The sequence below is a fragment of the Hermetia illucens genome, chromosome 2 (assembly GCF_905115235.1).
Source record: "Hermetia illucens chromosome 2, iHerIll2.2.curated.20191125, whole genome shotgun sequence".
In the NCBI taxonomy this organism is placed as follows: domain Eukaryota; kingdom Metazoa; phylum Arthropoda; class Insecta; order Diptera; family Stratiomyidae; genus Hermetia; species Hermetia illucens.
The window spans coordinates 82,878,525-82,902,201 of record NC_051850.1 but is presented as its reverse complement, the minus strand read 5'-3'; the positions used below and the strand labels follow the sequence as shown (position 1 = coordinate 82,902,201).

General features: G+C 39.3%; 2 protein-coding genes across 3 annotated transcripts in view; one reads left to right on the top strand and one right to left on the bottom strand.

Annotated features, from left to right (window-relative positions):
* LOC119647444 (division abnormally delayed protein) overlaps positions 1-23,677 on the bottom strand; it is a 276,981-nt gene that overhangs the window by 228,837 nt on the left and 24,467 nt on the right. The gene's annotated exons all lie outside the window — the stretch shown is intronic.
* LOC119647443 (venom carboxylesterase-6-like) lies at positions 13,404-16,293 on the top strand. 2 transcript variants are annotated; one of them, XM_038048366.1, is made up of 10 exons: positions 13,404-13,732; positions 13,793-14,031; positions 14,138-14,281; positions 14,344-14,683; positions 14,800-14,999; positions 15,063-15,225; positions 15,293-15,471; positions 15,571-15,730; positions 15,824-15,950; positions 16,082-16,293. In XM_038048366.1, the coding sequence occupies exons 1-10, from the start codon at positions 13,480-13,482 to the stop codon at positions 16,260-16,262; spliced, it is 1,986 nt and encodes a 661-aa protein (XP_037904294.1). In that variant the 5' UTR covers positions 13,404-13,479; the 3' UTR covers positions 16,263-16,293. The 2 variants fall into 2 exon arrangements, with proteins under 2 accessions (XP_037904294.1, XP_037904293.1); XM_038048365.1 differs by having other exon boundaries at positions 13,404-14,031.

Sequence of the window (23,677 nt, the reverse complement as noted above, 5' to 3'; positions counted from 1 at the left end):
GAAAAAATAAAAACAGCATCATTTATAGCTCTGTATTCCAGTTAGATCCTAAATGTTTCCAGCATGTTAATTTAGATTCATTGGACTACATATTCCAACGACGAAACATCGTTATTTAAAAGCGTTCAAATAATTCATGAATGAATATCCTAACAAGATACCCCCTCTTTGGTTTGCGGAAATGCACTCTCTAATAACAGGCTATCCTCGGATGAGTTTACAGGAGTTTACGAAGAAACTGTTGAAAAGGAAAACAAAGCAACAGTTTGTTTAAAATCGATCATTCCAAAATTATTATCAAATATTCTGTTTCATTTCAATTCCATATGCCAATAAAAGATGAGGCTATTACAGTGCGCCAAATTTGTTTAGCCGCACACAGTATTTTCTAAAAAAGTAATGGTAAATCGCCGGCATTAATCTTATTGTGTAAAACGGCATACACATCTACAATTTAACTGCGCAATTATCAGGATAAAAAAACTTCATAAAAAATACAGTTATCTGAAATGAAAATTTATGGGTTACTTCAGTATTTTAAGGATTTCTTTGCAAACTAATTTTTAAAATTTTTTCACCGAATATAGTCATGTTGAGTATCAAATGAAAGGTCTTGATTAGTACTTTTCGATACCGGTCCTGCTATTGACATTTCTTGGAAAGGCGGGGAGTGGGAAGGGTCGAAAATGATGATTTCTTTAACAGACCCACTTCTTAGAAACTACCCAACCGAAAAATCTGAAAAAAGTCATGAAGCTGCCTCTATCCATCTCTCTATCCATATTGATATCTACTCAAATTAAGTTAATAATAGTATATCATGATTTTTGGGGAAATTGAGTAAAAACCCCTCTCAAGTTTATCCTAGAGTTATAAAAAAGTTTGCAGTAATATTATAGTATGAAGTTTGATCAAAATCATACTATTACTAACAAGGTTACAGTAGCTCAAATTGACTTTACCGTGTAAAATAACTGGAACTAAATATTAATATCCCACTAAAGTGGGTAGTCTAATATGCGTAATGCACACACATAACGGGCTACGTAGAATTGGGATAGTTCTACGCTCAAATGTACTCACAGAAGAAACAAACAAAACCTTTAATACCTGAAGCGGTTTCCAGACTTATTCTTCATTTGCTGTCTCAGTTCGATTGACTTATATATAAATAAGAAGGAGATTCCAAACTCCATAGTTCAGGAAAGTCACTATATAACAAATGGAGGCCAACAGCGCATCGTATGTATTCGTTCGCGCTATAAAAACACAGCAATACAACATAACCCGTGAAATTACCTTGAATAGACTGTCTGTGAGATAACTGCGCGATTACCTGAGTGAATTGCGCAGTTTATCCTTCAAAACGACGACATACTAGCGCAGTCCATCGGTCTGCATAAAAACCTGAATGAACTGCACAGTTTATCGCTGAATCATGACGTCACACGTGATAAATATTTCGTGATAAGTAGTGTGTAGGTCACTTAACATTCTGTTCTGGAGCATATTTCATATGGTGAACAACAAAATGAAGAATATAACATATTATATTTCAATTTCAAAATATGCATTCGATGTCACTTTTCAGTGCCTCTTTAACCGCCGTGTCAGTGAGTTGTCTTCAATTCTCAGTGCTTTGGAACTATGTTGGAAAAATTAATTTCTCAGGATTATTTCAGACTGATAATTGCAATCGAGACAAAGCGGAATATTCAAATGGCAAGCGGAAACCTCCTAGAAAAATTGGAAAAAAACACAACGTAAAGAAACTGGGCCTTCAAATTGTGAAATTGGTCATTGGAGTGGTCATTGGAGAAAGTATTACAAAATTTAGAGACAACTTTCTACTTGAAATTTGCAGGAAACATGAGCAAGCCACTAAAAGCAGGCTAAATGCATCACAAATTGTGTCAACATTGCAATTTCCAACTAGAAAATATCGAGTGCAATAGATTTCAAGTACGGAAAGAAACATCAAATGGAAAAATCCCAACCTGCATCCTCTCACAAAGCTGTCAGATTAGATTTTGTAGAAAATCATATGGTTTGGACGGAAATCTAGAAGAACCCGACAGGCATGGTTCCTGTTGGAAGGACCATCGTGGAAATGCCCCCTCAAGACTAAACCGCAACTTCGGAGGTGCCTCGATCATGATGTGGGGAGTATATTTTTGCTAAGGACAACCGCAATTGTGCTTTATAACAGAGAACATGAAGACGGAAAGGTTTATTGAGATCTTGGACGATGTTGTTATTAGATATTAAAAAGATCGATAATAGCATAGAATTCGTATTTCAATAAGATGATGACAGTACAGTAGTTGCAAAAAAATAAAAAAAAAATATTTTTTAACTGGCCCGCCAGAAGTTCAGATCTCAATCCAATCGAAAATATTTGGGGCATTTTAGCAAGAGAATTTTGTACGCAAACGGTCGGCAATATTCAGCAGTGACGGACTTGAAAGCAGCAATTTTACAACAATGTAACATAAACACATTTCGAAAGTTAATTAATTTACTGCCAAACAGAATTTTTCAAACAATTCACGAAGCTGGTGGCCACACAACTTATTAGGAACCGAAAATTCTGAAAGCAATGGATCACATTTCCATATTTTGATAATTAATTGTAGAGCGGCTAAGCGAATTTCGCTTCATATTTTCAAAAATTGCTATTGTTTCTGTTTTTCTTCAGATTGGAACATGAACTTCTTAAATATTAGTGTACTTTCTTATTAAATAAAAAAGTTGCATACTTAATTTTCAATACTTCTTACTGACAAAAAAACTGTGTGCGGCTAAGCAAATTTCGCGCACTGTAGCTTTCGTGAGAAATTAACTACATTTGATTCTTTATCTTTCCATGTGTAACCCGAAAGATTGCCGCATCAGTAGCAGTGTAACATTTATTTGGATTTGTATATTATAATTAAACTTTTATATATGTATTTGTATACGTATTGATAATTGGTTGCTTATTGTATTTATCATGTTTTTATGCTAGAGAGCAATATTTTCCCGTTGTTATTCAATATTTTCTGCTTGTATGTGCAAAGTGTACTCGTTGGCTAATCAACTTCAAGAGTATTTAAAAACCACATAATATTCTCGGCTTAGCAATCCTATCTACATTTCGCGGATCGCATTTCTTGACCCCATAATTAGTTGAGATTTCTCTTCAACACTTAACATCAAAACACTCTCGTTTTGCCGCGCAGTGTAGAAAAGTGTCTCAATTTTTCATCGCCTCGTCGAGGAGCAATAACGCAGTAGTACGTTTGCTGTTACCTCGAGATTTACCATTGACCTTTCCTACATGTTGATTTGCCGCGATCAACCACAAAGTTGTTCTTATGCGCGATCTCATACATTGTTGTAAACTCCCGTCCAAATTCTCCTTCAACTTGCTTTAGAATGCCATTAATGCTTCTGTGATGTTGCGGCACTGAGTCATGCCGATTAGCATTATGAAGTTTCATTTAGGATTCTTTTGTAGCATTCAACTCATCAGAGCAAGTTTGGCAATAGCAATCTTTAAGAATTTTAAATTAATGGCACATGTGTCAACTTTAAACACTTCAGGCGAGCAGTCATTATAAATTTGATATTTAGTTACATAAGTGGAAGGCACGATGAAAGTTGCAATTGAGATGAATTGAAACATCTTTAGAAGCTAAGCTGACGAGAAACAAGATTTCGGCTACTTTGGCCAGGGTTATAAGTTCAGCTTGTCTGAACTCGTGCAGCACTAAATTAAGAGCTGAAAGTTCGATTCTCACTCACGGTGAGGTATAGGTGTAACCAATGTAACATAATTTTTCATTCCATTCGTTATTCGTACAGGTCTAAGATATTGCACTGGGCATGATTTGAAAATTTCAAATAGCCAAACCGGAAATTTAGTATATCCAACAGGAATTTTTCGAGGAGGAAAAACAACACGTTTGGTGAACTTTTTACCTGATAACCAAACTTTAGAACTATAATTATATTGAGTGGAACAATAAGCACAGCGGCCACAACATGATTCCGATAAAACGGAAGTCAATGTACTTGATATTAATTAGAAGAGTAAATGAACGCGTGCAATGCGATTAAAATTGCTTGCATCCTCATTCTAAGCTCTGTGCGTTCCTACGAAGACAATGGAGCTTGATCGGCGAAAGATTTCTTCGTCCCGCTGGCGAAAGGAATTTCTTGACTTGAAGGCTCCCGGCGGGTTAGCTAGAAGGCTAGCTCCAAGTAAAGTATCAAATGGTTCCTTGCGATTAGATGGTATGGCGGTGACGGTTGCCCGTTGCGGGAGTCCAACACTCGGTGTCTAAGCGCATTCACCTTCCCCACCCAAAAACAAGTCGGAAGCTGTACGCTCCAAGTATGAAGGGTGTTTCATATTTCTTATATATTTAAATGGACATACTTCTTCCCATGTGTACCTAGCTCACAATGTTTATGCAATTAGTATGTTAAACTATCCACTTTAGTGTAATGCTGACATGCAAGGTTTTAGATTGCGACCAATTTGCACAAAAGCGACAACATCGAACTATTATAACTTTATTAGTAATACTCCGATTTCCACCATGCAGTAACATGTTTATGTTTTTACAGTTTTCAAAAAAATATAGCTTTCAAAATAATACACTATTATTAACTTTATTTGAGCCAATATCGATATGGAGGGTATTTTGAGGCCTAGGTACTGTACAGGGCAGCGAAGTTTGTCATATTCAGGTCAATGTTTGAGCACTGAGTTCGTCCGAGTGTTAGAAGGAACTTGTGGAATTTGTTGCAATTTAAGAGAAAGTATCCCAAAGATCAGGCTCCGCATACATGTTTATATCTTTGGTTTCTTTCGGAGGATACATTCGAGCATATGATGAGCTCGAATGTTGAACTACTCAACAATACAATCGTCACCAACAACGTGCTGAAATGGAAATATGAAAACAAGGAAAGAGGAAAATATCATATAGAAATCAATCGTGAAATCTTTTCAAGTAGCAAGAGCGTATTTTTAAAAAGGATTATATACTTTTTTCAAAATTTATTACGACGCAAGATTAATTTTAAAAACTCAACATCTAAGGAGGAAGTGATGAGTCCAAAAGCAACGAATCATCGTATTTCTGGCTAGTTCATTGGATCTCCGAACAATTTTCAGTCTGGCAAATGCGTCTTCGTTTCCCTCATTCGTCTGTCTGTCTCGAAATTTGGTAAGAAGATGGGATCTGCGAATCCCATCACATGCAGTGAGTAACATAGTTCCAGTTAAGGGGGAAGGGATTCCCCATATATGCAAAAGAGGGATATAAACATCTCAGAAGAAATAGGATGGTCCGTGCACATGGTGTCTAGGGCTCAAAATAATCTTCATACCGATTCCTGTGTGTTACCGTATTTATTATAAGTATCTTTTTTAAGAAATTGCCTGGGAACCCCCTTAAATTTATCCTAGAATCATTAATTTTGCGATAATATAGGCTATACTATAGAGCATGGTTGTTGAAAATTGTGCTATTACTAACAGAGTTGTAACAGGTCAAAATTGTCATTTTTTTGCAAATTTCTTGAATTCTAAGAATTTGAATGTCAGTATCATACTAAGCTGAATGATATTGCAAGTTAAATACATAAAGATACAAATGGGATCAACGCCCATTTAAATATACTTTTATAAGCAATACCCGAGGATATCCGCGATCGTTATGGGGTTGCACCGATCGTGGAAAAGTTGCGAGAGAGGCGTCTTCGATGGTATGGTCACGCAATTCGTGCAAACGAGAATTCACTGGCCAAGATTGGTCTGAACATCGAGGTCGATGATAAACGACCAAAAGGCAGACCTAAACAACGATGGCTTGATACGCTGGATGGGGATTTGAAAGCCTCGAGATTGCACCCAGATCAGGCATTCGATAGAGCCAAATGGCGAAGCCGATCACGACGAGCCGACCCCCTTGTGAACGGGACAAAGGCTGAAGAAAAAGAAGAAGAAGCAATACCCGAAACCTTTCAAACCTGAAGCATTCAGCTTGCGGTTTTCCGACTTGTTAAATAATTTTCAGGATATTGATGAGGAATGGACGATTCCGGCCTATAGATTGGCAAAATTTAGGAGCGATATCATATTCTTCTAGTTGTGGATAAAATCCGACTCATTTAATCCGTATGGATGATCCAGCCAGGAAAGTCTGTAAGGCCAATATCTATGGTACAAAAAGAAGACATTGCAGACGCTGCTTCAGATGAAGCAATGGCGTAGATCAGGACGTCAGACAGCTTTCAGGAATATCAGGAATTGATGAACCGCGCTGCAAAACTGGAATATCCTATTCCTATTCCTTTCAAAGCCAATTGTAATCAATTCACTAAAAATATTCCCTTATTATTATTATTCTGTTAAGGGAAAAGTCGCACCGCGTCCCTGAAGAACTATTGTGCCCCTTCCACCGGCCATAGCGCACCCGTCGATCACAGTATCTCAAGCAGGCCAGTAACCGTAAGGAACTTTAGTATGTTCCCCACTTCCAGAAGTTTCAGCTTTGCATCTGGTATTAAGTGTTCTCCCAGATGTATCGACCTACTTTGCACAAGTGCCGCACACTGTCCCAGGACGTGCATAGAGGTTTCGTCCTCCTCCTCACAGAACCTGCAGGCAGTGTCCGTAGATATCCCTAGCTTCCCTAGGTGGTAGTTCAGCCGACAATGACCAGTGAGAATTCCCACTATGATTCGGAGGTTCTTTTTGGTGAGGTTTAAGCAATCCTTTGTGCGCATGGGTTCGTATCCCCCAATAAGCACCCTGGACTGCTCCATCCCTGGTAGGCCCGCCCAATATAGTTCCCTCAACCGTTTCTTAGATTCATAGCCATGAAACCGTTTCCGATTCCACAGAAGGGTTCTGGCCCGTGTAAAGGCGTCCCTGCTCCCTTCTTGACTAGTTCATCCGCTGCCTCATTGCCTTCCAGCCCAGCATGGCCTGGAACCCAAAGTATCCAGACCTTGTTGGACGAGCCGAGTGTATTCAGTCTCTCAAGGCATTCCCATACCAGTTTAGAGTTCACCTGGTTGGACCTAAGTGCCTTGATCGCTGCTTGGCTATCGGTGAGAATAGCTATGTTCTGCCCCCTGTAGTTCCTTTGCAGATTAAAGGAGGCACATTTGTCTATGGCGTAAATTTCCGGCTGGAATATGCTAGTGTACCTGCCCATTGGCTCAAAGTACATTTTCCTTGGACCAATGACACCGGCACCCGCTCCCTCTGCTGTGAGGGATCCGTCAGTGTACCAAGTAATCAGTTGCTGGTTTAAGCCGTATGTCGCAGCCACGCTCTCCCAGTTTGCCTTGTTACTCCAACGTGTTTCAAACTTCTTATCGAAGTGAAACCTCGTTGTCATGTTGTCTCTCGGTATCAATAATTCGGGATACCGCCTAGAAAGGATATCAATCTTCCTTCGATTTAGGCAGCTCCCCGTCTCACTCATGCTACCGGCTATCCTGAATATTGATCTCCTTGCCTGCATCTGTATGTGCAGAAATATTCCCTTAGTTCTGGGGTGAATTTACTGCGATCCCCTAAATTTGGCTATACATTTTTAATTTTGCCAGTTTGGCAATTTTTTGAATATAGCCTTATCAATTTTTCCTGTATTTTTCATTGGAAAAGAGCTCCCAAATTTGCGAAATTGGATGTATTTGTGTAATTTTAAGCGCGTAAAGTAGTTAATTATGCCATAAGTGTGTAAAAAATTGGATTAAATGGGTTCATTAGATTTTCTTCTGTCCTATCCGCGCACCAGAAAAACCTGTTTTGAAAAAAGACTTTATTATGACTTCAACAGTTCGACGCATGCTTCGAAATAGGGTTACAAAATTGAAAGGGAAGTAGATATCAACACGTATTATCTATCAAAATTTGAGAAAAGAATGAAATTGGAGGAAAAATTTGTTAACACTAGAATAGCCCCTTAAGTTGAAATCTCTATAACTCGAACAATTTTTCCTGACAAATTAGAATTCGACTTAGAAGCATTTTACTGTACTGCAACGTTATACGAATACTACTTACTAGTTGCTTTTCACTCTTTCTTTACTAAGTCTAAATACGAATTTATAAAGGACATTGCACTCAATTATCTCAGCACTTAAACGTTTTTCCACCTTTTGTTAGGACTCAAATTCTGCAGGTAACGAAGGAAGTGACCATTTCGATATGAACTTTCCACCGTTTAATTCCAATTTAATCTTAATTATGGTCGGTAGTAGTGTTAAAATCTTCTATTTCAATTCCCTTCATTTCAGAATACCACGACGATGACGAAGCTACAATTTTTATTTTTATAACTCACTCAGGTGGACCAATCGATCATTTTTTGGATGAACCTTCTGACCACCAAAACCTGTTACATTTGTTTATATACACGTTCTTCGAGTGTGGGAACACGTAGCGCTCATCATCCAAGAAAAATAATCAAGGTTGAGTAATTCTGAGGGGTCTGAATGACTTTCTACGGACTAATTTTTGGTATTTTCAAACAGTTTTATGTTTAGAGTACCAGACTTCAGTATCATTAGAATTTAATGACCACGTTGAATTTTATTGACCGTAAATTTAGAACAAAAAGCGTGTTTGAATCAAAATTGAATACAATTTATTTCTTGGCCAGAATATGTGAAAGAATATAAAGTAGTAGCACTGGCTGAGTCATGCGTGCGTACGTCAAATTGAATTCAGAAGGGAGGGCAAAACTCCCGAGAAATTTGCTGAAAACTGAACGTGTGTACGTTACGGATGAAAAGCTCTTGCGGATACTAATGCTGCACGCACAAAAAATACTCTTCTGCTCAGCAAAGGACTTAAAGAAGTGAACATTTTTGCTGTTAACAGAGAAATACAACTAGTTTCGCATAGTGTCAGTGAATTAGTGATATTCCCACTTGATTTCATCAGATTGAATCAAATGCTAAAAAGATTTTATTACTCACACTGGTGATAAGCTTAGATGGGTCTCGCTATTCAAAGTACATGACCTGTTCGATAATAAGATTTATAATCGGGGTTGATTCATGAGGAGTAGAGCCGATTACTCAAAATTTGTTCACGCTCAGCGATTTCAAATAGTGTCGAAAATTAATTCTGATGGAGTAATGATTCCATTTCCTGTACGCGGAGTATCTTAAAAATTCCAAACTGTAACAAAACGAAACTTTTCGCATTAACTTAATTGCGTCAGAGGATGTCTTAACAAAATATTGATGCAACTCCATAAATTCCTTCCAATTCTAGAAATATATTTTGTTCGGGTACATGTCTCAACACTCCAAAAACCCGGGAATATTGAAATGTTTCCCATCAAAGCAATTAATAATGTATTTGATCATGAAGGCCTCGGGAAGCATCTATATGAATCTGTTTGATTCAAGCAAGAACTATTAACGACACTCTAAGAGCTCTTCAAATTTTTGCTTTCTAACGAATTCCTGAAACGATTAACAATTAAGAAATTTTGTATTTTCCTACAGCTTGTACACGCGAACCTAGAAACATCTCGTATGTCACGTTCTGAAATGTTTGCTATTTTTAATTTTTTTTCAGATTTTCATTTTGAGTCGTTCACAATTCGCCCGCTGAGTGACTTGGAAGTGGCCAAGGAATTCACCGAGCTATTGATAGTACATTTCCGCTATTTCGCATACTAAGCTTATTCATAATTTTGAATCGAACTTGAGTGGCCATATTCACTGATTATTTAAAATATTTCTAGATCAAAGGAGCAAAAGGCAAGCAAGAAACCACATGTGGTTTCAATGCGAAATGTGTAGTTATTTTTATCTAAATCTAATTAGACACTATTTGCAGAAAAAAATTTACGAATCGAATCAGCTGACATAAGGCACCTGGCGGGGATACTTCTACTAGACAAATGATCCATTCAGCGAATTTCAAATGCTGCTGGTATCGTTCCTCCATTGTAGACAAATTAGTAGATGTTTCAATAAATACTATTGGTATTCAATATTTAGAATTTGCGCCTGAGATATAAAATATATTGAGATACTCATTGGTTCTCAGTAGAGAATTTTTATTTTTCCATGTTTACCCTACATCGTTACCCTTAACCCATACCCTTTACTTGTCTAGAAAAGATTATTCCTTGGAAAAGAATAAAATCCGCATTAGACAAGTTTCTAAACTCCAAGCACAAGCCTAAACGGTTTAAACAATATGGAGGAAAATTGTATTCCGTTACCTAGAAAATCGAGAGCAAGAAGTCAATTTTTGAATTGTCCACCTCAAAACGTTCTCAATAAGGACAACTTTGAATACCTTACTTCTCGAAATTGCATTTTCACAATCGGTAGGCACTACTTCACTCAAGCTACTTGATATTATTTGAATTTACCCGTCACACTTGAATATTTTTCTACTGAAAATTGATAAATAGCTTTCCACCACTTCCTAGAGGAATATATCGACTCCACGATTAAAATCAGGCCTGCTTGCGAGAATAGTTTTAGGGATTCAACCCCCCCCCCCCCCCCTTCGTTGCAGTTCCATAGATGATTCGGGAAAACTTTCTTCGTTTGGAAAATAAATGTCAATCCCCTCCCTTTCAGTTTTAGCTTGGTGCTGAAATTTCCGATCGCTCTAGTGTGGAGTCGGGCGCCGCACTCCTTAGTTGAGGTAGATACCTCTCATGCAATATCCGTCGCATTGTATTTCCGAATATATTCTAAAAAGTGTTTGGACTTCTTAGTAGCTACAAACACCTCAACTACGCTGACGACCTCTGTTTGCCCACTCACAGCATAATGGAGCCTGGCCAAATAATTCTGAATTTGAAGAAGGAGATATACACAGTCGAACTAAATATAAACAAAAGCAAAACCAATGTTCTTAAGCAGAACATCGAGGGTATCGATTAATTTACCTTGATAGCGGTTATTCTGCTGATGGTGGCACCGAGTTTGACGTTGCCCGACACATTAACAGCGCTAGATCCGCCTTTGCTGTTTTATCTGCGGTTGTTCCGCGCGAACAGTTTTGTAAGCTGAAATAGGCTCTGTTGACTGACAACAACCGTGCGCGGATCTCATCATCGAAGCTGTTATCGGTTGTGATTTTCGACCCTAGATAGGAGAACCCAAGTTTCCGAGGAATATATGAGGACTGGCAAGATCATAGTCTGGTACAGTAAGAGCTTTGACCCTATGGTGAGACCTTTCGAGCAGAACAGTTTCTGTAAGCTGAAATAGGCTCTGTTGGCTGACCGTGCACAATTTCATCATCGTAGCTGTTATCGGTTGTGATTTTCGACCCTAGATAGGAGACATTGTCAACGGTCTCAAAGTTGTAGTCTCCTATCCTTATTCTTCCCGTTTCACCAGTGCGGTTTGATGTTGTTGGTTGGTTGATTTTCGGTGCTGACGTTGCCACCATATATTTTGTCGTGCCTTCATTGATGTGCAGCCCAAGATCTCGCGCCGCCTGCTTGATCTGGATGAAGGCAGTTTGTTCGGTTCTTCCCATGATGCCGATATCGTCAGCGTAAGCCAGTAGTTCAAATTACCGTCTGATCTGGCTTCTCTTCTATACCATAAGGATTTTCGAACGCCTTCTTGACAACCGTACCCGCGACATCATTCAAATAACCGTGAATCACACCTTTAGACGATTACTCAGCGAGAAACACCGTGAGAAACATCGACCTCTTTACATTGCATTTCTGGATCTAGAGAAGGATTTTGACCGTGTTCTACACCAACTCATCTAGTATGCTCTGCGGCAACACCTACTGCCAATAGAATTCATGTGCTGGACTAAACTGCTCTCCCATGTGATTTAAGTGTGGTGAGAAGATCAAAACTTCATCGTGTCTCTAGCGATATTCATCAAGTAAACGCCCTCTCGCCACTCCTCTTTGCTCTTGTTATAGACTCTGTCACATAGGAGATCTAACGGGTTAACGAAAAGTCACGTATCAAGATTTGTCAGAACATCGAAGTCCATGGGAAATGACCAAAACGGCGGCTGAAACAATGATGCCTGATACATTGGATAGTGATTTGAAACGCGCGCCGCTGCATCTAGATTAGGCCTTTGGTCGAGCAAAATGGTGCAGACGCTCAAGACGGGCCGATCTTGCTTCTGAATGGGAGAAAGGCTAAAGAAGGATAAGCAGACCTGTTAGATTTTAATATTCCGGTGCGGTCTCACACATCGGTCAAAAAACAGACAGAAGCTTTGGTAAATGGTACCAGATGGACTGAGGTGTTTAAAAGAACCACTCCCTGAATTCCGGAGCCTGGCTACCACAGTAGCGTGCAAACGCGTATTGACGGGAAACTTCAGTAGCTGAAGCTCTACTATTTGTAGGCGGACCTCCACGATAAGGTTTCTGAGATAGCTCTGCCCTCTATGTTGACTATGACCACTTCTGATGGTTTTTTACCCCATGATCCCCATAAATCAATACAAGCTGTGTCGCTGACAAGTAGGACGCATTAGAAACACACACACGGTGACGTGATTAACGTAGAATATTCGTAGATTAAGCAAACTGGCTTATGGTTCACTGCACTTAGCGTAAAAGCATCCTTTGTTTCCAGAATTTTGACGGAAAAAACCAATTAGAGTTTAAACAAAAATTTAAAAGATTACCTGTCAATTTAAATAAACATGTCATAAAAACTTGGCGATTTCTTCACAGCCGGCTGATTACCTGGAAATACAGAAACTCATATTAGCATTCTACAAATCAGAAATTATTTATGTATAATATGTATGCAAAATCTTAAAGTCAGAATCAAATAAACTTCACAGATGCCGCCGGCGAACGTATAGAAAAGACAAAGACGATCCGAATGGGGGAGCTGCGGGTTCACGGCAGAGCTCTTGGGAAGTGATCACATAAAGTTGTTGGACATTAATTAAAGTTCATGACGTTATTCCGCGAATTTCGCTTTCAATCCATGTGATAAGCAGTTAATTCAATCATTTGGGTTGTAGTATTTATGGCCGTCTATTTACAAATTAATGATGATTTCGGCAAGATTTGGAGCCCTACTTTATGAGCCAACTTGGGATCTAGCCTGGAATCATTGATTGTTAAAAATAACCCACCGAAAATAAAATCTGGGAAAATTCATTCAAGCTTTGCAAACAAACTCACTTGAAAATATCAGATATAAATTCAAACATTTCGTGTTTGTTTTTGCTGTTCCATATTGGACGAACCCAAAACGCACGCAGACAAATTTTACAACCGTAATTAAAGGGATTTGCGTTTCATTGTCGTATAATGCGATAGCCTAAATTAGAATCTTATTCTAGAAACAATGAAATTATAAATACAAGACGTATCGTAGGGGCAAACATTTTTCCAATTGTTAGTATACAAAATAACCAACAGTAAGAAAAAGCTAGAAAATATTTAAGAAGTTCGGTTGTGTTCGGGGAAAAATAAGTTCGAAATGTGGAAACATATAGTGCTTACCTTCGTCCTCGTTTCTGGGAGTTTAGCGGTACATAATTTGGAGCAAATAATTTGCGGGAAAGACGACTGCAACTCCACGGCAATCCAAAATGGAACAGAGGCAAAACCACTCGTGGAAATTATAAACACACAAACTTTGGAATTGCAACCATTGGAATCGCAGCCGGAAAAAGATATTTTAATAGAATTACCAAAAGAAAGCCCTGGAAATCACGAGAATGTAAATAATAGTCAGTCGTCTGGAGGAGTAAATATGAAGGAATCTTCATCTAACCTACAAACCGATTCAGACACGAAACTTGGAACTACCACCCAAGGGATTTTCGAAGAGATGTTCATACCAGCACCAACGCAGGAACCCACTTTAGACGGGGAAACTCCAGTGCCACCAGCAGAACCACCGAAAGTGACGCTTCCAAATGGCGGAATCTTAGTAGGAACAATCATGCAGAGTGTCATTAAAAAAACATTGAAAGCGTTTCGGGGAATTCCGTATGCAAAACCTCCTCTTGGGAAGCTGAGATTCATGGTGATTATTCCCTCAATGTAGTGTATATAATAGTGTAATGAGAATACATATACCATATCTAAAGACATAGGATTCTAATTGGCAAGTTTTCACACTGCAATTTCAGCCACCGGAACCAGCACCTGGCTGGGTTGGCGAAAAACTTGCAAACGAAGATGCTCCTCCATGCCCGCAGAGCGATCCTTTTCAACCAAATAACATTGCCTTTGGTAATGAGGATTGCTTATATCTAAACGTTTATACGCCAGAAGTAAAAATTTCATTACATTATTTCCCTAACCTTAAATGATAATTTGGAATATTTTTGTACAGAATTATACCTCTAATGGAAGTTTACCGGTAATGGTTTTCTTCCATGGAGGAGCCTTTCACTTTGGATCAAGTAACTCGGACCTATATGGGCCACAGAGACTTCTCGACTATGAAGTGATTCTAGTAACCAGCAACTACAGATTAGGACCCCTTGGTTTCCTCAGTACAGGCACTTTAGACTGCCCTGGTAACAATGGACTGAAGGATCAGGTTCAAGTTTTAAAGTGGGTCGGAGAAAATATAGGGGCTTTTGGAGGGAGTCCTGATAAGGTAACAATATTCGGGCAAAGTGCAGGTGCGGCTAGTGTGACATATCATCTTATTTCCAAAAAGGCGGAAGGTAAGATATTAAACTTCTGGTTTCCTAGAAGTCGGTCAATCACGAACTCAAATAATATCTCTGAGATTTATTTAAAATGGCAGAGAGTCATTTTAATGTTTCACCTGCATTTTCAGGTTTCTTTCAGAAGGCTATAATACAATCTGGAACGAATTTTGATTGCTGGTCCCTTGTTCAAAATAAAACGGCAATTTATCGCGCAAAGAAATTGAGCAACCTTTTGAAATGCAATAGCACATTTGATTGGCCAAAAGTTTTGGACTGCCTGCGAACAAAATCTGCAGCAGAAATAGTTTCAACCCTTCCAGCATTTTACGTAAGTTACCAGGGTCAAATAAGCAGCAAACAGAATGAGCCTTAATGAAAATTGGGACACTAGTCCTTTGGTAGGGATCCTATTGTGGCATTTGGTCCGGTAGTGGAGCCTGAACACGAAGAAGCCTACCTTATCAATAGCCCAAGAGACATTGTAGCGCCACATGGTTTAACTGTACCCATTATGATTGGAGTAACGGCTGAAGAAGGCGTTTTGAAATCAGGACGTAGAAAAAATCCAATAAGATTCTATTCGTATTTAGTGATAGTATTTTATTTCTTTATTCCTAACAGCAATACTTCATAATTTTGCACAACTTTTCAAAACCAAGTTCAGGAAAGTCCTTCCGAAGTTTTTATACTATGACGACCGACCAAAATCGATTCGCAAGAATATTACAACCATAGTAGAAAGATATTATTTCAATCGAAGTCACACATGGACCAAGGAAAACCACCATAACCTGACTAACGTAAGTTCGTTGTTCACATTCGCGTTCATCATAATCGTTCCTGCCAATACCATACTCATGGTTCTATGCGTGACTTTTTATTTATTTATGCATACGTAGCTATTCAGCGATAGACTTTTCTATTCGGGAATGGATCAATATCTCCGAAATCGATTTGGTCAGAAGAATACCACCCTCGGACACACCTTCATCTATTTATTTGATCACAAAGGTCCCATAACCGCGAGTGTGGGCTATGTCAGTGGACCAGAATATTATGGTAAGAAAAATAATTCTGTTCAATTTACATTAGCAGATTGCACGCGTAAATGTGGTGATAATCATGCAATTGGCATTAATAACTTCCCCTTAGGCGTTGTTCATGGCGACGAATTGCCCTATTTGTTCCCAATGAACGCTACGCATGTTGCTCCTATCGACAACGATTTACGAATCAAGTGGGCATTGCCACGTATGTGGACCCATTTTGCATCGGTTGGGTGAGTAAAATGCTAAAATATACGAAAATTTCATTATAGATTAGTGTTAATCCGACCTAATTCTTTCTAAACAATCAAAAAGTTAATACAGTAAATCTAAACACAAATGCTCACCATTTTGTTACTTTTAGAAACCCAACCCCAGCGGGCTCACATATAAGACAATGGAAGCCGGCCAAACAACTCAACTTCAGATACGCTCATATTGGATCCAAAAATACAAAAGATATGACCATTCTTAGGAACGAAAGAGGATTTATGGGCGGAAGAATGAAATTTTGGCGCACAATACAGTCGAGATTTCTGAATTGAATATTCAATTTCGCATCAAATAAAGTTCTACTGAGAGTTTTGAGATTTTATTAGATGACACGATGAGACACATGTTGTCAATTGGATCGGAATTTTCATTGAGAGTTAAGTGTAGGCGAATATTAACAGAATTCCATATCAACACTGACGATGTCATACCTTTAATCTCTTCCTGACCGGTTTGAATCCCGGGCTCAGTCACTGATATTTGTTTTTCCTCGTGCTTACCCTCTCGCAAGAAGTCCACACCTAGTTAGAAAAGCGTATAGATAATACGCGGTGTGAAGAAACAACCAAAGTTTTTTTTAGGAAATTTAGTTTCTTCGATACCTCACTTTATTCAAACTATTATTAAAGACAATGTCACTGTAGCTTTCAGCAAATTCCGAAAACCCAGGGGTAGGGATTAGTACTAGTAGTGCATAATAGATTTCATATATCATAGTCAGAGCCGCCCCTTCACTCGCCTTCTTTACAATCATTGTCAAAATTAAGGTTTTTTTTAAGAATGTGGCAATCGATACTTTGTATTTGACTCTCTACATTAAAACCAATATATTGACATATCCTTTGCATGGGGAGTATTTTAGCTCAAAGGAAGGCTACACACTACATGATGATTACTTTTAGGCATCATCGCAAACTATTCGAAAAAGGCCTCTGAATTTAAACAGAAGAACATGAGAGGAAATTTGCAGAGCCGGCAATTAGTATATAAATTGTGTGTGATGATAGCTCTTGACGTGACAAATGCTTTTAATTTTGCAAGGTGGAGCAAAATAATCCACGTTTTAATAAAATAGCTTCTGCCCTCAGCTCTTTCCTGTGGATAGTAATGTACAGTGGTGTAATGACGGGGCATGAACCTCATTGGTTTTGAAAATGACATTGGTGTAATTATCGTAGTACAACGACTTCGCAAGTAGGGCGCTAGGGGAAATTCGATTCTTATTACAAAACGTTGAACTCATCACTAAACGAAGAAAAGAAATCTCCGTAAAGATCAAGATTTTCAAGCAAATCAGAATTCAGAATTCAAATAACCATGAATTAGCTCGGAAATACTGTACGCAATCAAGGTGCGCTATTTTTCAGTTAGTTCGAAGAACCATGTATGACACTATATCAACGGATGAGCGTCGACGATTTTTATGTATAGCAAAACATATGGACTCAGGATCAACTATCACAATTAACTATGATCTGGGGCAATTTCTACGCCGTTTCAGAGGCGATGGTTTACCATATTACCCAAATTATTGAGGAAAATGTAAAGCATGTTATTCTCGAATGCCGTGCACATACCGGAGGTACAGATTGTGGACTGAGTGCAGTTGCCACCGGAGAATATTGTAAGACATATCATGTTTTTGGAAATAACCGTGGAAAAACTCATGACGACGATTCAAATCGTTCTGAAGAAAGTGACACTCTTCGCAAGAAAATGAGAAACAGTAACATAAGCAAGCAAGTAGCAACTGATGCAATCTCGCGACTATATACTATACATATAACTGCCTTCATCCAGATCGAGCAGGCGGCGCGAGATCTTGGGCTGCACACCAATGAAGGCAAGACAAAATATATGGTGGCAACGTCAGCACCGAAGACGAATCAACCAACAACATCAAACCGCACTGGTCAAACACAAACACGAACAAGAATAAGGATAGGAGAATACAACTTTGAGACCGTTGACAATTTCTCCTATCTAGGGTCGAAAATCACAACCGATAACAACTACGATGATGAAATCCGCGCACGGTTGTTGTCAGCCAACAGAGCCTATTTCAGCTTACAAAGACTGTTCCGCTCGAAACGTCTCACCATAGGGTCAAAGCTCTTACTGTACAAGACTATGATCTTGCCAGTCCTCATGTATTCCTCGGAAACTGGGGTTCTTAGCAAGAAAAATTGCGAACTCTTGGCCGCGTTCGAGAGAAGAATCCTCCGAAGAATTTTGGGCCCCCTACATGAGGATGGACGATTCCGTAGCCTACACAATGACGAAATCTATGAGCGATACCATGACCGTCCGCTTGTGGATAAAATCCGGCTCAATAGGTTACGGTGGGCGGGTCACTTAATCCGTATGGATGAAGATGATCCCACCCGGAAAGTCTATAAGGGCAATATCTATGGTAGAAAAAGAAGACGAGGCAGACCCTGCCTAAGATGGAGCGATGGCGTGGGCCAGGACGCCAGACAGCTTTTAGGGATATCGAATTGGTGGACTTCGGCGCAAAACCGGTATGTCTGGAGTTCCTTATTAAGGCAGGCCTAGACCGGATACCGGTTGTTGCGCCGTTGATGATGATATACTATACAGTAGTTCCATGTGATACGCGAAGGCGAAAAAGGAAGAGAGATTTCAGGGAGTATCGTATCCAATATAACCGTGCGGTAGGTGTCAGCAGTACTATTAGAACGTTCCCAAGTGAAATCATAACAAGCAGGAGAACCAGTAGCCAAACGCTTCAGATATGAAAGGTTTGGATGTTACTTCTTCTTTTTTTTCTTCAACCTTTGTCCCGTTTACAAGCGGGTCGGCTCGTCGTGATCAGTTTCGCCATTTGGCTCTATTTAATGCCTGATATGGGTGCAATTGCGAGGCTTTTAAATCCCCATCCAGCGCATTAAGCCACCAATTTTCCCAAGATCGGTGCCACCCCATAACGATCGCCGATATCCTCATTTCGGATGTGATCAAACCGTGTCACGCCACTAGTCCCACGCAACATCTTCGTCTCCATTACCGCAAGACGCCGTTCATTGTCTTTTATAGTCGGCCAACACTAAGAACCATAGAGGGCGACAGAACGGATGATCAATGATCATCTTGCCACAGACAGTGATTGTGCCTGTTTCATGAGAATCGGTCGTCAAAAATTCAGTTTTGTTTAGATTCAATCTGAAACCGTGTTGCATGAGACGATCATTCCATTTTTGGACAAGTTGCTCGAGATCATTTTTGCTATTAGATGCTAGGAAAAGCAACATAAAGCAGTGTGTAGGGCGCTTCTTTGATGAACTCCAACAGAGACACGAAGCGGTTTTGATACGCCCGCCATACTTCGAACTTTACTTTTCGGATCGTGATAGAGCAATTCAACCCAGCGCACGAGTTCTTCTGGCACGAAGTGTTGTTGTAAAACGTACCAGATGAATTCGTGCGGCATACGGTCAAACGCCTCGTCCAGATCCAGAAATGCAATGTAAAGAGAGCGACACTTCCCACGGTGTTTCTCCACGAGTAACCGCGCAGCGTGTATTGCGTCTGTAGTTCCGCAGTTTTTGACAAATCCGGCTTGATTCACAATTATTTCAACGATTTCGCGAATACGTCAAGAATGCGTTCAATCTTCAAGATATGGGACAGTAACCGGATCGGACGGTAATTTGAACATTCTGCTTTTCCCATATTGGAACAGTGGTACTTTCTTGCCAGTCAGATGGTGTTCTTCCTTCCTGAACAACCCGATTAAAGAATTCACTGAGCCACGGTGTTGGGTCCGAGCTCTTCGCTTTCCAGGGCTCAGATGCCATGTCGTGAGGACCTGTGGCTTTCCCCGATTCCATTCGTTTTATTGCCTCCTGGACTTCAGTTGCGTTGACATGTGTAACTGGTCCAAATGTCGGCAATGATTGTGGAAGTGGAGAATGAGCAAATTTTTCAGTTGAAATTTGTTCGAAGTATTCTCGCCATCTATCCACTGTGGCGGTAATAAGATTTCTTTACAAAATTTTTGTGATACTGGGACTGAAAAGTATGTTCTCCTCTGAAGAAAATGAATTGATATCACTGACACAACATATCACGAAAGGTTATTTTCTTCTTTTATACTTCTGTTCTGAGAAGTCATATTTCGATGTTCTCCTAAGAACTGCCTTATCGGATAAACTCCGTTTGTTTGCCTTCCTTTTTCAGCTAATCGATGAAATTTTCTTCCGGATTCTCACATCTATGGACGCGACTTTCAAGATTTTTTCAATTACATTCTTTGAAAACAAATTTGTTCGGAGCATCAACTTCACATGCTTATTAAGCCACGATTACGATGCCAGCCTCCAGGCAAGAGCCCTCCTTAGAATTAAACGTCTATTAAAAGTAAGCACATATGGGAATGGGTACCTTTCCTCAATGGATTAAGTGCCTTATATTCAAATGCGCTCCTATCTGAAAAACCTTTCTACCAAAACAGCCAAATCTGCATACGTATAGTCTCCCGACGTTCTTTTGAAACGCTCCAGCTATTTTTCCAAACGATATATGAAAACAGCGGATAGATAAAAAATATTTGCCGCACAATGGAAAGGACTTATGTTACGCATACATCGCAAACTTTCTCTCTCAACAAGAACTTCATCTGTTAGTATTTCCATAAAATTTAACATTAAAAACAACCAGGAATATGAAGCAGCTTCACCAGATTTTTTCAACCTCACGTCACCCCTTCTGCCTCCTTTCCTTGCCACCCTTGCTTGCTTGCTAATGCAGTTTGTGATGTTTCCAAAAGTAGCAATCGCTACGAAGCCAAGGAAAATTCGGATAGGAAGAAATAGCTACAAAAATGCGCTCAAGCGTAGCCCAAGGGTAAGTAAGAGGATTCCTTGAACTCAACAAGATGGATAGCAACGAATTAGTGAAATGGCATTGTTGGGAAGAGCCTAACCCTTCAATGGATTTGAAGGGGATAGCTCAGAAGCAACTCATGTTTTTGTATGTGGATTTAAAATCCTTACAGGCCATTGTTCCTCTCCCTTCATTTCCCCTTCCGAAAATGATATACGTAAAGTTAGAACTGGAAATAAGCATATTATATATGTGGAAAAGTTGTTGAAAACATGCAAGTATGAATATAGTGATGGGGGTGGGATGCTGAGAAAGTATTTCGTATTATGAAAAATGCTTAAAATTATTATATGTAACGCTAGGTACAATCTTTTCACATTTGTCGTACCCTATAAGGTTTTCGTACCAAAATAGTATTACATATAAATAAAACATCAAATAGACAATTTTCCCGTGCCTCTTTACAGTCGCGACATAGAATGCGGACGCGATCAAAATGGCTATAAATTTCCCTACTTTGGAGCCCGCACACTCAATATGGTGTTGGCATTGCCATCTTTGACGGTATCCGTGATACCATTAAAAAAATTCAACGATTTAATGAACGACTGATGAAAAAAGAATTCTTTAGTCTTTGCCCCGTTCACGATCGGTGCAACGCCATGTCTGTGGTCCAACATAACATCTTCGTCTCCATTATAGCGGGACGCCGTTCACTATCTCTTATAGTCGGCCAACACACAGTATCAAAGCGGACGGCAGGGCGGACGACACTGCGGTAAATTTTTGGCTTGAGACGTTCGTTGATACGTCGATCACAAAGAACGCCAGTTGTAGAATGCTACTTCATCCAGGTTGTGCTAATGCATGAAACAATTTCATAACGCAGTTCACCATTAGATAACAAAATTGATCCAAGATATTTAAATCGTTTGCAGTGATAGTGATATTCCCATTGTCCACCAAATTTCCGTTTCAATCGGTAAAGTCCTTTTCGAGAAAAGTATGTGTCGCAAAAAGATAGACAGTCAAACAGTAAACTAATTAAGGTTTTGTGTAAATATAAAACCTTCACACGCATTTTTCTCGGAGGCGGTTATAGCGATTGAAACCAAATCTGGTAGAAAGGTGGGAACTGTGAACGCTCACACATACATAAGGGGAGGGGGTCCCCATACATGCAAAAGGGGAGTGTACAACATTTTTTCATCAAATATAGTCATGTGGGATATCCAGTTAAAGGTTTCGGTTAGTTCTTTTCGAAACCGGTCTTAGTTTTGACATTTGTTGGAAAGGTGGGGAGTGCGGGGGGTTGAAAGTGATCATTTCTTTAAGGGGGCCATTCTCAGAAACTACCAAACCACCGAAAAATCTGAAAAAAATCAGGAGGCTGCCACTATATGATGCCTGGGCTCCGAAATACCTTCCATACCAAAATCTGTTCAAATAAAGTTAATAATAATATATTACTATAATTTTTTGTGATTTGCTGGAAATCCCTCCTTAAATTCATCCTAGCACCACGAAATTGGAGTGATGTAGGCTATAATGAAGAGCATGACCTTACCAATTTTGGTGGAAATCGCACTATTACTAACAAAATTATAGTACGTCAAAGTTGTTGTTTCTTTGAAAATTGAAGACGATGAATGCCAATATCATCCGAAAGTGGATACTCTCACATAATATATGCATATATTACGTGCTTTGTACTAAGAAATACACAAAACCTTGCGTACCTGAAGCGTCCAGCTTCCGGCTTCCCGACTTGTTTTAATAAGGCTTTGTTTTACACAAAGCCTTCATAAAGGTAGACAGTTGTACCTAATAATAGCAATACCATAGAGAAACAAATAGTTCCTTCAAAATAAACAGCTGTTTTAATATAACAATTATGAAATGAACTTTCGTTTCAATCTAATATCGTAAAAGTTTAATTGCTTTCTATAAAATTGCAGCCCTGAATTACTGCTGCCTATCGTACAACACGGAGAAGGTACTCGGTACTATCTTCGAGTGTAGTGGTACAGCGTGATCAGCGCCATACATTTGCAAAGACTAGTAGTTGAAAATATGAGGAAACCACTGTTCATCTCTAAGGCCATATCACCTTAATATACAGAGAAGCCTCGTTAAGTAAAAAAAAACTTATGCTATTTCAGGATAGTAGGATGCGTTTGCGGAGAGTCCCCACGTTCCCGAAAGGAGCCTAATACTGTGCATCCTTGTACGCCCCGCATGAGTTGAGCCTGGACTCCTAAGAATTGTGTGGACGCCAAAGCAGACAAATCCACCCTGTTGCAATTTTCAACAGGAGCTTGGCTTGGAGTTTGGCGTATTTCTGTTCTGCCACTAAAATTTGGGAACTGATTTCGTTATAGCCCATTATTAGAATGGGATATTTGTACAGGCCGTTCATATTGTCTACGATAAAGGTCGAATTGACCTAATTTGCTCATCGAATATCAAGTAAAATAATACTTCCCTCCGCATATTGAGTGTAGGTTCAGCCGGAAAAAAATCAAATGAGACTGACAGATAAATGCGAAAAACGAACATAAGATGCTCAAATGTAATTTTCTCAGTTTTGCCTTGAAAGCTTTTTTTACTCCAATGTGTCATGTACCATCCAAGGGGATATAAAGTATATTGCACAACTTTCAATCTGCAAGTCTACCAAATTTTAAAGTCAACGATCTCACCGGCTCTGTTCAGTCAATTTCTTATTGATAAACATTTTAGCCATTTTAAAAACTTTGTCAACAAAACTTGATAAGTTGAACAGTTTATATCATTCGTCGTTATCAGATTGTTAGTCCATCAAAGCTCAACTGATTACGAG